At 57.1% G+C, this 15170-nt stretch overlaps 1 protein-coding gene across 1 annotated transcript in view; it reads left to right on the top strand.

Moving 5' to 3' along the window:
• The window catches only part of LAMC3 (laminin subunit gamma 3), a 59009-nt gene extending 46573 nt beyond the window's left edge, over positions 1-12436 (top strand). Inside the window, exons 21-28 of the mRNA XM_036261699.1 lie at positions 536-670; positions 1978-2125; positions 3177-3320; positions 5417-5519; positions 8841-9040; positions 9454-9600; positions 9691-9790; positions 11013-12436. Coding sequence (XP_036117592.1) covers positions 536-670; positions 1978-2125; positions 3177-3320; positions 5417-5519; positions 8841-9040; positions 9454-9600; positions 9691-9790; positions 11013-11263 — 1228 coding nt within the window. The 3' untranslated portion in view covers positions 11264-12436. The remainder of the gene's footprint in view (positions 1-535; positions 671-1977; positions 2126-3176; positions 3321-5416; positions 5520-8840; positions 9041-9453; positions 9601-9690; positions 9791-11012) is intronic.
• The last annotated feature ends 2734 nt before the right edge of the window (positions 12437-15170 follow it).

Raw genomic sequence — 15170 nt, 5'->3', positions numbered from 1 at the left:
CGTTGTGTGGGCAAGACACATCTGTTTTCCCTGTCCTCCATCCATGGACGCTTGGGTGATGTCCCCCGCTGCCTGTGAGAAGCAGCCAGACACCGAATCTGCAGCAGTTTTCCCCTTCCGCTGTGCCCTGGGGACCTCAGGCCCATTTGACAGATGAGGAAACAGATTCAGAGACGTTAAGTGACTTGCTTGAGGACACACAGCCTGCAAGTGAGAGAGTCGGGATTCGAATCCGGGTCTTGACCACCCTCTTCTGTGCCGTCTTGATTAGAGTGACCATGTAATTTACTGTCCGAAGCGAGACTGCGTGTGTGATAAAGGGCCATCCCTATTCCTCCCTGCCAGGACAGCAGGCGTGAACTCTCTGTAACAGGAACGGGACGGGTCCCCTTCCTGTCTGTCTGTTGTGCGTCAAGCAGAGGGCCTGGCTGTACTCCAGGATGGCAAGAGGCCCAGGGCGCGGGGGCTGTGGGTTGGGGCCAAGGCCCCCTTCCTTGCGAGCTCTTGGCCATGGGTGGGGGATATTTTCATGCAGCCACAAGGACACTGCCACCGAGATCAAGGCCACAGCTCAGAGGGCTCTGCTCGCCTCCAACACCAGCTACACGCTTCTCCGGAGCCTGGTGGAGGGCAGCCTGGCCCTGGATGCTCAGCGGGAGCTGGAGGACAGGTGAGCTGGAGGAAGCGGAGCCCTACCAGGTACGGGTAGGAGCTTGGTTTGGCCTCCCGGAGTCGACAGGGTCTGGCCAGAGGCTGCTGGTTCTGGAACTGGCTTCCTTTCCCTGACATTCTGTGTCGGGTCAGGATGTCTGGGTCTTGGGCCCATCTGGTGGTGTTACAAGAACCCCCTCACGCATGGGGGTGCAGCTCAGCCTCTTGAGAGAAGGAACAACAGCCTGAACGGAGGGCCCTCTCTTCCCTGCAACAACACCCAGCCCCACCCCATGTCCCTGAGGAGGCTCCTCTCTGGCACCAGCTTCCTGGCCTCTACTCTCTGCTGTGGGTGCCCCTTTATATCTCTCTTGCTCAGAGGGTCAATGGAGACCCACCAAGTCTGCCCAAGCCCCACGTGGGCTTCTAGGGGGGAGAATCTGATTGGCCCAGCTCAGATCAGGTGGCCAGCCCTGAGCCAATCAGCATGGCTGGTGTGAGGTCACATGATCCACTCCTGGGGCAGGGGCTCTGGCTCTCTGAGAAGGGGTGAGGGATGGGAGCGGGCCAGGTGGATGGAAGTGGGCGGCTGGACAAGCAGGAAAGCTGTTGGAGTTTGTTGATTACAGCACCTCAGGGCTAACGGGCACAGAGCAGTCCTGCCGCCCAGGGGTCTCCACGTCCCCGGGCACCCAGGGCACAGCTGAGCCAATACTGCTTCTGGGCCGCTGCCCTCCCCGCCAGGCATGTTCCACTTCGCGATTCATCCTGAGGAGCCAGACATGTGCAAAACATGTGCTTCTTAAAGAGAAACCAAGTGTGAGCCCTCCAGAAAAGCGCGGCTCAGTTGAGTGGGTGAAGAAACCTGAATAGATCCCTCTGCGGCCTTTTCCATGCATTTGAAATCCGCAGCGCGGCAGCCAGTTTCTGAGGCCAGCTGCTGGGTCCGATCCGCAGAGGGAGGCTCTGTCCGGGCAGCTGGGAGAGGCCTTCAGAACTCGAGGGCTGGGCCCTGGCCAGTTTGGCTCAGCGGTTAGAGTGTCAGCCCGCAGACCTCGGTTGCGATTCCATCCCCGGTCCTGGTTGGGGTCCTGCGGGAGGCTACCTATCAATGTGCCTCTCTCACATCGATGTTTCCCTCTCTTTCTCTCTCTCTCTCTCCCGCCCTCCCTCCCTCCCTCCAACTCTGTCTGAAAATCAATGGAAAAAAATCCTCAGGTGAGGATTTTTTAAAATCGAGGGCTGGGGAAGGGGGCACAGGACAGCGACGGGAAGGAAAGCCCTGCGCCCTGTTCCTTGGGCCATCCTGACTCTGTCTCCTCTCAGGTACCAGGAGGTCCAGGTGGCCCAGAAGACACTGGGCAGAGCTGTGGCCGAGGTGCTGCCTGAAGCTGAGAGGGTGCTGGCCGCCATGCAGCAAGCTGGCACAGACACAGCCCTGCCCCTGACCTCGCTGGCTGCCCCTGCAGCACTGGTCAGCTCGGCCGCTCTTGGTGTCCTGCATGGGGTGGGGACGGGGGAACGTGGCAGCTGGGAAACCAGTGTGGCCCAGGCAGAAGCAGATGCCGTGGTTTACTTCTAACTCTGTAGCCGTCGATCAAAATGAGATAATCCGCCTCCAGGGCTTGGCAGAGCGCCTGCCTGGCACAAAGTTAGCACTTGACTGATCTGGGTTGTTGATTACAATAATAATATCAAGGTGGAGCCTCTTCCCCATCACGGTGGCATTGGCAACGGCACCAGGTGGACTTGGGACCCATCCCAGCGCCGCTGCTCCAGCCATGACCTTGGTCAAGGACTGTTCCTCCCTGTGCCTTGGTTACTTGTCTGTCAGGGGGAGCGCGCCCATTGGGTCACTGAAGGGCTGTGTGTCCGCGGGGAGTGGTCAGTAATGCACAGGTGACCCTCCATGGGTGTCGGCCTCTCTGTGCCTGCCACCCTACACTCATCACGTCTGGGCGAATCTGTTCCGTGTGTCTTCTCGGTAATCCTGCAATCCCAGAACTCAGGAACTGAGCTTTGAAAAAAGGCTAAGCTTATACGAATGCACTTGGGGCAAACTGTGAGCAAGACTGACCAGCCCCAGGCTGCTTGTGCGGGTCTCTGCTTCCGCCCCGCCAGTGAAGTGATAAGCAGGTAGTAATGCGTTTGGCTGAGTCCTGGTTTCCCAGATGCTGCTGGGGCGGTTAGACGACGTGGGGTGCGGGTGCAGCGGCGCCCCCCTCGAGCCCGGGAAGTCTGAGTTGGGGATACACCAGCCCCAAGGTTTCTGCTAAGTGGCTGGACCTGGGGAAGGGAATGCAGGCCAGGGAGGTTAGCTGACTTGCCTGATGCTGCACTTCCTAGAGATTGGAGGGGCTGGAATTTGAACCTTAAGAGACAGATCCCACCCTCACCCCTCTGCTTCCCTGTGTCCACTTGCCCCTACTCCTGCCATCCCTGCCCCTGGTGCCTGGCACCCCAGAGAGAATCTGCCCCGTGGACCTTCCTGCCAGGTCCTGCCTGAGCCCTCCGTCTCCCTGCAGAATTCCGGGACCAGGGACCTGAGCCTGAGGGTGCAGGACCTGGAGAAGACGGTCATGTCCAGGGAGCAGGGGATCACTGAGGCTGCCCGGGCCCTGCAGGCGACGGCCCACTCCATGCTGCACAAGACAGAGCCCCTCATGCAGGTAGGCTTTTGTCCTTTGAGGCAGGCACCTGGAGGGGGTCAGGGCTGCCCCAGAGGAGATCTGGGGGCTGAGTTGCAGGGGAGGGAGGGGCCAAGGCCAGGGTAGTTCTTTTCCTGCCTCCAGGGTCTCCCCAGAACTCCAGAGAACCTCACAGTCAGCCAGGGCAGGGGACAGGAAGGACAGACCAGCAGCACCAGCAGCACCCAGGGCCATGCCCACCGCCCTTAGTCAGCATCGGTTTCAACTGGGATGGGTCTTCATTCATTCTTTCCTCCCACAGTTCACCCGCCCAGTGTGCACAGAGCACCTCCTCTACGCATAGTGCGCACCCCTGCGGTTTGGCACGGCTCCCAGGAGTGGAGACGGTGCTAAATGATTGGGGAATTCGGGGAGAAGTAGGGGGTGACTTTAGCCTAGTCTGGTGGTGTCCAACCTATTAAAGTATAAAGACCTCTTAAATTTTTTTTTTTAACTTTTCATCTGGAAATAATTTTAGACCTACAGAAAGGTTGCAAACAGAGTACAAAGAATTCCCCTGTACCCTTCATACAGATCCCCCTTATGTCCACGGTTTAACTAAGCACAGTACACGTGTCAAAATAAGGAAGTCAGCAAGACAGGATACAATGAACTTACCTACTGACCTTATTCAGATCCTGACTTATCACAGAAACGGCTTATCTGTAGCCTCCCCTCTCTTCCCTTTAAAAACGGGACGGGGTAAGGCTGCCTGTGAGAAGCGAGCCTGCATCTGAAGAGCTGGCCCCGCGCTTGGCACACGCTGGGGGAGCTGTGCTGTGCCAGGGCCCCCGGTGGTACCCTTGTCTGGAGTAGGGGTGCCAAGGAGAGAGCGGGTCCCGGGTACTCTGAGCGCCATGGCAGAGTCAGGGCCAGAGCCCAGCGGGCGGTGCCTACCCCCCAGAGCGCCCCCCTACACACACACCCCTCCTTCCTGCTAAGGGTTCAGAGGCAGACTGGGACACGAGGGCCCAGGGCAGCATTTCGTGGCCCTTCAAACCCATATTATCTATTTACTATTTTTTACTGAGCTAAAATTCACATAACACGAAACAAACCACTTTTTTTTTCATCCTCACCCAAGGACATGTTTTCATTTATCTTCAGATAGAGTGGGAAGGGAAGAGGGAGAGAGAAACATCGAAGTGAGAGGGACGCATCGATTGGTTGCCTCCCACACAAGCCCGACCAGGGCCAGGGATGAACTGCAACCGAGGTACATGCCCTTGACCGGAATCGAACCTGCAACCGTTTGAACTCTCTGGTGTGTGGGCCAACACTCAAACCGCCAAGCCAAACCAGCCAAGGCAAAACAAACCATTTTTAAGGGTACAATGCGGTGGCATTTAGCACCTTCACAGTGTTGCACAGCCACCACCTCTGTCTACTTCCAAAACCCTCATCACCCCAAACAGAAACCCATGCCTGTTCAACAGTCACCCCCACATCTGAACAGAAAGCACCTGAACAGAAAGCCCCTGGCGGCCACCCATCTGTCTGGACTTCCCCATCCTAGCTATTCCTCATACGTGGAATCATATAATACGTAGCTTTGTGTCTGGCTCCTTTCACGTACCGTGATTTTGAGGTCCACCCACTTTGTAGCGTCTATCAGTACTTCCTTCTTTTTCGTGACTGAATACTATTCATTGCGTAGATGAACCACATTCTGTGTATCTGTTCACCCATCAGACCCATTTGCTTTGCCTGGTCTGGTTTAGTGGTGGGGGGAGGGAAGAAACTGATTTTCTGGGGGAAAAGTTGTAGAGCAAACAGATGTGCTGGTTGAGATCCAGCGGTGTTCCGAAAAGAAATTTCCGGTCCTCCTTTCTGCCTTAAGTTGCCATGTTGGTTTTCCTTCAGGCTTTCCCAGGGCACGTAACTTCTCGGGAGAGAGATTCGGGGACTAACATTTGTAAAATAAAACAAAGCAGGTGTTCCTGGTAAACAACATAATTAAGTGTCAGAGTTTGGGTGATGTTTTGGGACTCGGTATATGTGGGTTTGGTGCCCACCCGCCCTGACTCTAGGCGGCGGACCTGCATGCCACCCACCCAGCCTCTCTCTTCTCTCTCCAGCTGCAACAGGAGGCCAGAGCTGCCCTGACCCAGGCTTCCTCATCTGTCCAGGCTGCCACAGTGACCGTCATGGGAGCTAGGACCCTGCTGGCTGACCTGGAAGGTAGGCGTGCCTTGCGGAGCCCTAATCTCATTGATACGCAAATGCCCGTGACAAGCACCTGAACAGACTTGGTGGCAGGGCACAGGGGCCCAGTCTCGTGGGCATAAGCCAGGGGGACAATGGCCTTTGCCAGGACCTGTCCCGTAGCTGCTTGTCTCTCCCCATCTCAGACTGCTCACCAGGTACTTGCCCACCTGGTCCTCCATCATCAGACCACACGCAGAGCCCTGAGAACCTTATGGGAAGAGAATCCGATGCCATGGGCTGTCCAGTCCCGGGCTGGTCCACTCTGCCAGGCTCCCGTCACCTGGTACAAATATGACTGCCGTGGTCCAGTGTGGAGTGGGGGCCATGGGAAGGGACACAGAATTCCTTAGAAGGAGGTATGGGGCTCTGGCCGGTTTGGCTCAGTGGTTGGAGCGTTGGCTCACGGACCAAAGAGTCATGGGTTCGATTCTGGTCAAGGGTATGTACTTAGGTTGCAGTTCAGTCCCTGGCCCTGGTCAGGGTCATGCAGGAGGCACCCAATTGATGTGAGATAGGCTCTCTCACATAAGATGTGTTTCTCTCTCTCTCTCTCTCTCTCTCTCCCTCCCTCCCTCCCATTCTGTCTGAAAATAAATGGAAAAATATCCTCGGGTGAGGATTAAAAAAAAAAAAGTAGGGGGTATGGACTGGTGCCAGCCAGGTCTCTTTTTGAGCTTTAAGAAAGTGAGGCTAAGTGCTCCCATTTCACAGATGGATAGACCGAGGAGCGGGAGTGATATCTGTGCCGGGGTCAGAGCTGAGCTGAGCAGAAACCAGCAGTGTTGCAGTTGTACACCTCGGTGTCCCCACATGGCTCCTGAATGTCCTCTGTGCTCCCCAGAGAAGCCCCTCACCCTGCACGTGTGGCTCTGTCGCCGTGAGCTGGATCAGGACAGGAACACATTGAGCCCTCAGTGCCTCTCAGGGTCCGAGACCAAAGTCAGGCCTCCACTGTCATCTTGGTCCCCAACCTCGCTCCCCAGCCCCACCCACTGCCCGTAAGACGTAGGCAGAGGGGACTGGGCAGTAGCTCCGATCCTCTAGGTTCCCCTGCACTCAAGTCCTGGGGACCCCCTGGTTAGGGGCCTTCAAGTGGGAAAGGCGTGGTTATACGTGCTTGTCTCTGCTTCACGTTTAGGAGGATGTAGATGCGGTGATAGACAATCATGGAATATTAGGACTTTAGAACAGTAGAATTATAAAGGGCCTTAAAGTCATGTGCCGCCACCCTCACACCAGACAGGGGATTCATCTACTCTTAGCTAGCTTGCCTCTGGTGATGGTGTGCTCACCACCTCACAAGGCATCACCTTCTCATCGCTGGATGGTTCTGAGAATAAGGAAGGTCTTGGGAGCACTACGTGGAAATCTGCCTCCCGGCGCTGCTTGGTAATCCACGCGAGGACATGCTCAAACCTCTACCCTGGGTTCTTCTCCCCACTCCCACCCCTGTGCTCAGTTGGTGTTCAGGATGGAAGGAAACTTCCCGAATGAATGTGGAGCAGCCTCCCCCAGGGTGTGCTCCAGGGCCCCTCCCGCAATACGCTCTTCCGGGGGAGGGTTTGTGTTCAAATGCGGGTAGGAAACGCCTTGTCCTGCAGCTCCCTCTGAGGCCTCACAGGCACACCTTGGAACATGAAAGGCCCTGAGAAGTCCTGCAAGCAAGACACCTAGTTAACTTTATTTTACCTTAATTGACATCCCCCCCTGACATTTATTAACACCCTGTATAATTAGGACTCCACAGAATACACATTTTGTGTAGAAGAAGCAAAGCAGATGTAATTTCTGGATTGCCTTCATAGAGCAATTAGGTCATGTTATGCCCATAAAGATTAGAAGGCTTGATTCTTTTTATTTATATGTTTTTAATTTAATTTTTTTTTATCCTCACCCGAGGACATTTTTCAATATTTTTGTTCAGATAGAGTGGGAGGGAGGGAGAGAGAGAGAGAGAGAGAAACATCGATGTGAAAGGGACACATCGAGTGGTCGCCACCCGCACTACCCAACCAGGGCCGGGACAAACTGCAACCGAGGTACATGCCCTTAGCGGGAACCGAACCCGGGTCTCTCCAGACCGCAGGCCAATGCTCCAACCGCTGAGCCAAACCGGCCAGGGCAAGGCTTGATTCTTTTTAAAATGTGACTTTGTCTACTGGATTCAGTACACCTTAAGGTAAATTTCCCTAACAAATTCATCTGAAAGGAAAGGAAAAAGTCTCTCTTTACAGAAGGAAACTACTTCTTGTTAGATAATAAAACCTATGTGGATTGTACTTCCCTTTCGGTCTTGGTTGCTAGGAAGCTCATCGGTAAAGAGGGCATTTAGTACCTGCAAAGTCATTATCTTAATTTTCTGACACTTCTCACTCCCCCTCTTCCCTTCCTCACCCCCCCCCCCGCCTCAGTTATAGGTGGTCCCCGGTTTTTCATTTTAATGGTCCAACTCTTTGGGGTTTTTTTAGAGAGGAAGGGAGAGGGAGGCAGAGAGAGAAACATCGATGTGAGAGAGACACATCGATTGGTTGCCTCCCACTTGTGCCCTGGCTGGGGGTGGAACCTGCAACCTGAGTATGTGCCCCGCCTGGGACTCAAACCCGTGCACCGGACGATGCTCAACCAACAGAGCCACACTGGCCAGGGCAGTGGTCCGACTCTTGATTTATCTGTCACTATGAGATGCCTTTTTAGGAATAGGTAGTACATAAAAACAGAGAGTTCGCCCTGGCTGGTTTGCTCAGTGGTTAGAGCCTCAGTCTGTGGACCAAAGGGTCACAGGTTTGATTCCTAGTCGAGGGCATGTACATAGCTTGCAGGTTCAATCCCCAGCCCCGGTCCAGGTCGTGCAGGAGACAACCAATTGATGTGTCTCTCTCACGTTGATGTTTCTCCTCTCTCCCTCCCTCTCTTCCACTCTATCTAGAAAATCAATGGGAAAATATCCTCAGGTGAAGATTAAAAAAAAAAAGTAAATTAAAAATAAACAACAGCAGAGAGCTCCATGGATTTTGCTGTGTAGTCTCCTGTGGTTCCCACCCCAGCAGTGGCCCAGGCATTGACCAGCATGTCATCTGTACCTTTAATACGTATCATAGTATAATAGGAATCTTGAATTCCCTGGGCAGTATGTCTCACTTACTTGCCATCCTCTCCATAACCCTGAGTAGGTTACACACAGGCCTTCTGCATTTCGACCTCCACTCGGGTCTGAGGGTCTGGAGCTGGTCAGGCGTCTCGCAGGCTCTCGGGCCACGAGCCAGGCCCTCCTGACAGCCTCAGCCGGGTTTGCAGGAATGAAGCTGCAGTTTCCCGGGCCCAAGGACCAGGCCGCGCTGAGGAGGAAGGCGAGCATCGTCCGGGGCAGGCTCCTTGCGGAGGCGAAAAAGAAGACCAAGCAGGTGGAGAGGACGCTGGGAAACGCGGCATCTGTGTCCTCCAGTGCTAAGAAGAAGGCCAAGGAAGCCGAGCTGTTGGCCAAGGACAATGCCAAGGTCAGGGACACAGATGGGATGACAATGGCGTCCTTCCCTGTGGGAGGGCTGTCATATAAGAGTTGCCCCTGCAGATCCGCCCCTTCCCCAGATGCGGTGCTGAATATTCCACACTCACTGAGGGCTCCGTGGGTCTCAGGCTGTCATTGCTGTCCCCATGGGACAGGTGAGGAACCTGAGGCCCCGCTGGTTCAGTAACTTAAATCACATCACCAGAACTCACACGTAGTCTGTTTGGCCTTATTCCCTAAACCTCAGGTGGTTCTTTTTTAACTGGGGCCCAGTTCTAATGGGTGCGTGTCTCCCCGGCTCTCGCTGACTGTTGCACCTGCTGGCATTACCGCCACAGTGGTCTCTGCCTTCAGAGGACATACTTTGTCGCCCTCTTCTTGCGGCACTGTCACCCACTGTAGCTCGCCAAGGCCTCGCGGAGGGAGGGGGAGCAGGATCGCCGCCGGGCCAGCCGGCTCTCCGGCCAGACGCGGGCTGCGCTCCGCCAGGCCTCGCGGCAGGTGCTGGTCTCAGGAGCACTGAGACGGGAGCTGGAGGACGCTGAGCAGGTACGTGTGCCAAGGCCTCCACCCCACTTCCTCCCGGCCCCTGAGCCAGCAGGGGCCGCTCCAGCTCTGCCTCCCTCCTCCCTCCTGAAGGTGGGTGCTGGGCTGAGTGAGATGGAGCAGCGGATCCAGGAATCTCGCTCCACCCTGGAGGAGGACGTCAAGGCCTTGTCAGAGCTGCTCGCCAGGCTGGGTAAGGAGGACCCGAGGCTGGGCCCTGCCCCTCTGCGTCCCGGGGGCCCCTCCCCTCTGCGCCCCGGGGGGCCCCTCTGGGATCGCCCTGTGAACTCTATGAGGATACACCGCACTGGCCGTTGTCCTTGTCATTCATTCATTCATTCACTCATTCATTCATTCACTCCTTCATTCATTCACTCACTCATTCATTCATGCCAGCACCGTGCTTGGCCTGGGGACGCAGGAGTGAACAGCACTGGACCCTGCTCCTGGGAGCCCCAGATAAGCAGGTGGAAGGGAGGCCATCACCCAGTTCTGAAGCTCCTCAGAGGCCAGGCTGTTTGGACTTTCCTGAGGACAGCGGGGCCTCTCCAGGTCTGCGGGGAGCAGAACCTGCCCAGGCATCGGAGCTCAGCCCCGCTCTGCCCCGGCTCCGCCCCTGCTGCTGCCTGCCCTTCCTCGAAGCCTTCATTGCCCAGGAAATTCGAGGCCGTAGGGAGCCCGGGGCCCAGCCGGGCCCTGTGGGAGTCGAAGCCATTTGGAACTTACTTCCTCGTCACCTGGCTGAGCCCTGTCTTCCTGTTGAATGTCACCCTTCATGACAAGGGCCAGGCGGGGCAGGTAGCCTGTGGGTTTGATGCCATCATCACCACCAAGTTCAAATGAGAGCACCAGGCCCCACCCCCTTGCTTTATTCTTGGGGAGACTCCAGGAAGTCCCAGACCTCTGCTGCCTGCTCCCCAGGTCTGAGCCCCTCCTGTCCATCTGCCTCCTCGTTCCCATTCTGCAGCCAGAGACCCTGTTTCCACCACCCATCCCCCCACACCCGGCATAGGTGGTCTCCGGGAGGGTGCGCTCTTGGTGAATGGACGTGCGTGTTGGAACCCATAGGCACCAAGGGGACCATGTACACACCACTGCTTTACAGATGAGGACACTGGGCTCAGGACTCATCCGAGGCCTTTTTAAAACAGCAGTAGTAACACCAACAACAAGCATTAACAGTTGCCCAGTGCCACCTGTCAGGGGGAATGTTCCAGAGTCTGCACATGAGCTTGTTGGGTACCCAGACTAGGCCTTTATCACACTGCCCTCTCGGTCCCTCGATTTCCTGGTGGATTGTGGGCAGTCCAAGTCCTGGAAGGTTTGGACTGGGAAGGGTCTCTGGGGTGGGGGCTGAACAGCTTCTGGGGCCCGCAGGGAGCTGGCCCACGCTGAGGCTCTCTGCCCCTCTGCAGAATCACTGGACACCCATCGAGCCCCAGGCCGGGCCCTGACCAAGACCCAACAGGCCCTGGAGCGCCTGAGGCTGCGGTTAGGCCCGCCCGGGCCCCTGCAGGAGCAACTGAGGCTGTTGGAGCAGGAGTCTGAACAGCAGGAACTGCAGATCCAGAGCTTCGAGAGTGACCTCGCCGAGATCCGTGCTGACAAGCAGAACTTGGAGGCCATTCTAAAGAGTCTGCCCCCGAGCTGTGCCAGCTGGCAGTGAGCGCGCTCCGCCTGGCAGGAGCGCCCAGAGCCCGCTGCTGCGAACCCTCCCGAGTGAGCACACACCCTTCCGAGTTCGTGCCCATGCCTCCTCCATCTGCAGGAGTCAGCGTGCACACTCAGGGATCACCGCTGCATACACTCCCTGCCGTGCACACCCAAACACGCACACCACGGTGTCAATAACGCATGCGTGCTTGCACATGTATACGTGTGGACACGTGCCTGTGTGTGTGGTACACACATGTGCACGAGTCCATCTGTGCACATACACCTGTTACAATCAACCCACAGCTGCTTATTGGGGGCCACTGTGTGCTGCACACCCTCTGGATGCTGGGGAGTCACGTTAAGCACGCTGTGGCGCTCACATGCTACTCACTCTTGAAAGCCTGGGCCCAGGCAGGTTGGTACCTGGGAGGCTGGGGGGGTATCTGCAGAGATCCAGGGTGGGATCAGCAAGGGCCAGAGCCCCAGTCCTAGGGCAGCCTTCTGTCCCACTGCAGTCCTCTCCGTCACCCTCCACACACACACCCAGCAGCTCTGTACAGTCAAGGGACGGGCAGGCCAGAAACTCAAGGTCCTAGAGGGTTCTCAGCAGTGGAACCCGAGGCCCGGGACTCCTGGGCCATGGTGCAGCCTGCTGGGCCAGCCAGGGTGGCCCACCCCTGCAGGGAGGTCATTGGCTTCATGGAATGCTTCGTTCTCAGGATCCTGGGGCCCCTTTCACTCTGTGGCCTGTCCAAAGAGCTGGGCTCAAGGGCCTGAGGAGGCCTGGGTCAGGGGGCGCAGGTAGCAGGGGGCTCCCCTTTGTGACCCCATTGACCCCAGAGGGCCTTTGACTGATTGACACTCCCAAAGCAGCCCTCACCTGTTCCAAGGGAGGCCGCTGCTGGGCGTGGAGGCCTGGCTGCCTTTGCGGCCTGTGCTGCTGGAGAATCCCCCTGTGGCCAGGCCTCCCTGCCGGCCTCTGTCCAGGATTCCCTGGCATTTCCTCCTGGCACGCCTCCGCTTTCCCGGGCCTCTTCCAACAGATGGCAGGGCCTTGGCACCGGGAAGATGGGTGCCACAGGGCGCCCAGGACCCTCCCACAGCTCTTCCTGTCCTCAGCGGGGGAGGGGGGGCAGCCACAGTCCAATTCTGTCTGATGTGGAAATAAAGGACCTCTTTACTAGCTGGGTGGTATGTCTTTGGTCCCCCCATGCTGGTTGGCAGCAGGGGCTCTGGCTGTGTGCGCGCGCACACACACTCACACACGGCACACCCCGAGAGTGGGACACACCCAGTGACCAGGGAGTGGGAGGAAGTACACGGGTTAATCCATCTCAGCCGACACACTGTAGCAGGAAGGCCACTGGCTTGGCCAGGGTCTTCCCACTGGGGAGGGGGGTGCTGGGGCCCTGCAACTCCCCTCTGCTCCAGGGGGCTTATCAAGCAAAGTCAGAGGTCTGGGGAATTTGAAGGGTGTGGTGCAGAGGACCTCAGCTGACCGCTGGTTCAGTCTGAAGACACTGAGTCAAGAAATAAACTCAAAACCGAGAGTCCAGTAGCACAGACAGGCTAGTGAGGAGGAGGAGGGATTTGGGTCAGGTCCCAAAGGGTGGGATGGCAGAGGGGAACATTCCAGGCAGGAGAGTGGGCAATAGCCCAGGGTTTGCAAGGTGGGGGCTTGGCCAGCACAGGTCAGTCCAGAAACACAGGTCGCATGGGCAGGACTGTGAAGCATCCAGGGCTCTTGGCCGGTTTGGCTTGGACGGAGTTGGTTTAAGCAGAAAAGAGGAGTTCACATTCAGAGGACATGGGAGGGTCTCCTGGAACCCCTGGTGGGAAGAGCTGCCAAGGCCGAGACAGCCTGGGGCCCGAGTTGGCTCCCGGGCTGCTCAGTGAGGCGGCTTTGTCCTCCCCCTGCCGCTGCCTCTGCCCTGGCCCACCCGCGTGTGCTCCCGTGGTCCTGGCTGTCCACAGAGCAGCTGTCTTTGCTTTCCCTGCACGCGGTGAAAGAAGATGCTCCCGCTGCTCCCACCATCACAGCATCCGAGTTTACACGTCATCAGGTCAAATCCTTGGCAGAAATAAGCTGGAAACCGTCCACCTTCCTAGGAAGGGCCCACCCAGGTCCCCTCTCCCGCCTCCTGTTGAGAACAAGGGTCTCTGCCCAAGGCCATATAGAGAGCTGGGCTGTGCCCGCTCCAAGCCTTCGGGAGGAGGGCACTCAGAGAAGGTGTGCTTCTCCACGGAGAACCTGAAAATCAACCAAGGCAGGGGTGCGGGGTGTGGTAGACACCAATGACCTGGGATAACTTGGTAGATTTGGGAGGGAGGACAGGGGTCAGGAAGGTCAAAACAGGATTATTGGTGTCTGGTGTTAGGTGGTGCCAAGGAGATGGGGGTTCTTTGAAGACCTCTGGGATGGGGTCTCATGCCCCCAGGCCCCTCTCCCTACCCCCACTGGCTTCTCTGCCAAGGTACGTAGCCTTCGGGTGCCTGCTCGTGGCATTAAACCATTATCTGCCAAGCCCAGTCCCAGCACCCCAGACGGGTGGAGAACAGGCCCCTTCTCCATTCCAGTGACGTGCCTCAGGCCTGATATCTCGTGACTCATGCAGTCCGGTCGTGCCTGCTATTAGAGAGACACACTCTAGCCCCAGAGGTGGGGCTGCCCTTGGTGGAATGTGGCAGCTGCTGAACATCTGGCTAGCAATGCAGTCCAACTGCTGAGCCGTGGGAGGTGGGGTGGCCCCTGCCCTGCAGAATGGTTGACGGGAGCCAACCAGCCCACTGGCCCAGGGAGTGACTTACCTCTAAGTGAGTTCTCGTCTCTGTCCTGCAGGGGGAACATCTCCCATCAACCAAGGGTTGTAAATACTGAGCCCTTCTTCCCGCCAAGCTTTTACTTCCTGCTTAAAACCCTGAAAGTAATGAGTTCGAACAACCCCTGCTTGGTCAGAGGTGCTTGTTTCCTCCATTCTACAGATCAGGAAACTGAGGCTCAGACGTGTCAAGTGCCTGGTCCAAGGTCACGTAGCTTGGTCAGATCCAAACCCTAGGGGTAAACGGGGAAGGAGGATTCCTGAATCCAAGCCCCAGGGACATGCTCTGTGTGTGTGTGTGTGGGGGGGGGGTGCTTTGTTGGTGACCAGGTGTGCTGCTTGCCCAGGACAGTCCCTGTCTGTGCCTGTGACCCCAGCATAATTGTTAGGAGGCCACTTCTCATTCTCAGAAGTGACCTGATTGGGACAGGACACGGCACGGTTACCCTGCAGCAAGTCCCGCGTTCTTGCACCCTCAGTGCCACTCCTCCTGGAATCAGAGGCTCCGTGTGTCACCCAGGGGGCTTGCACGCCGGACGTCCACTCCCTGACTTTGCTCTTCCGTACAGTGGGAGTGCCCAGCCCTGTTTCGGAGTTTTGAGCATAACCGGAGTAACACATGGGTCGGGTATGGATCCGGCGAAGTGCCTGGTGCCCAGTGAGTGCTAGCCAAACAGGTTTCATTCGCAAGAACACGAACTCGTTCTCATTGATTTAGTGTTGCCGATGTCCCAGCGGCACTTTGTCATTATGCATCTCCCCCCACCCGGTTTTATATTTTTCCTTCAAGAGTTGAAAACGGGAGCTGGGAACGCACGCCTCCCTTCCAAGAGTGCGCACTGCGCCTCTGACGACAGCGACGGGCTCGGCGGGCGGCGCCTTCGCTCGCTGCCGCTGCCCCCAGATGTGCTTCTTGCACTCACCCCAAGGGTGCGAACTAAGATCGTCCCGGTTTAATGTACGGGGAACCACGGCCCGGAGCGAGAAAGGGACTTGTGAAGGTCCCGGGAAGAGCCGAGAGGGAGGCGCCCACGGGCGGTCACCGCGCCGTGCATTTTCCGCGTCCTCCAGCAGAGGGGCGGGCGGCGGGCTCCGCGT

The sequence above is a fragment of the Molossus molossus genome, unplaced genomic scaffold, assembly GCF_014108415.1.
Source record: "Molossus molossus isolate mMolMol1 unplaced genomic scaffold, mMolMol1.p scaffold_m16_p_14, whole genome shotgun sequence".
Classification (NCBI taxonomy): Eukaryota; Metazoa; Chordata; class Mammalia; order Chiroptera; family Molossidae; genus Molossus; species Molossus molossus.
The sequence above is the reverse complement of the archived record's forward strand: the minus strand, read 5'-3'. Positions and strand labels throughout refer to the sequence as shown.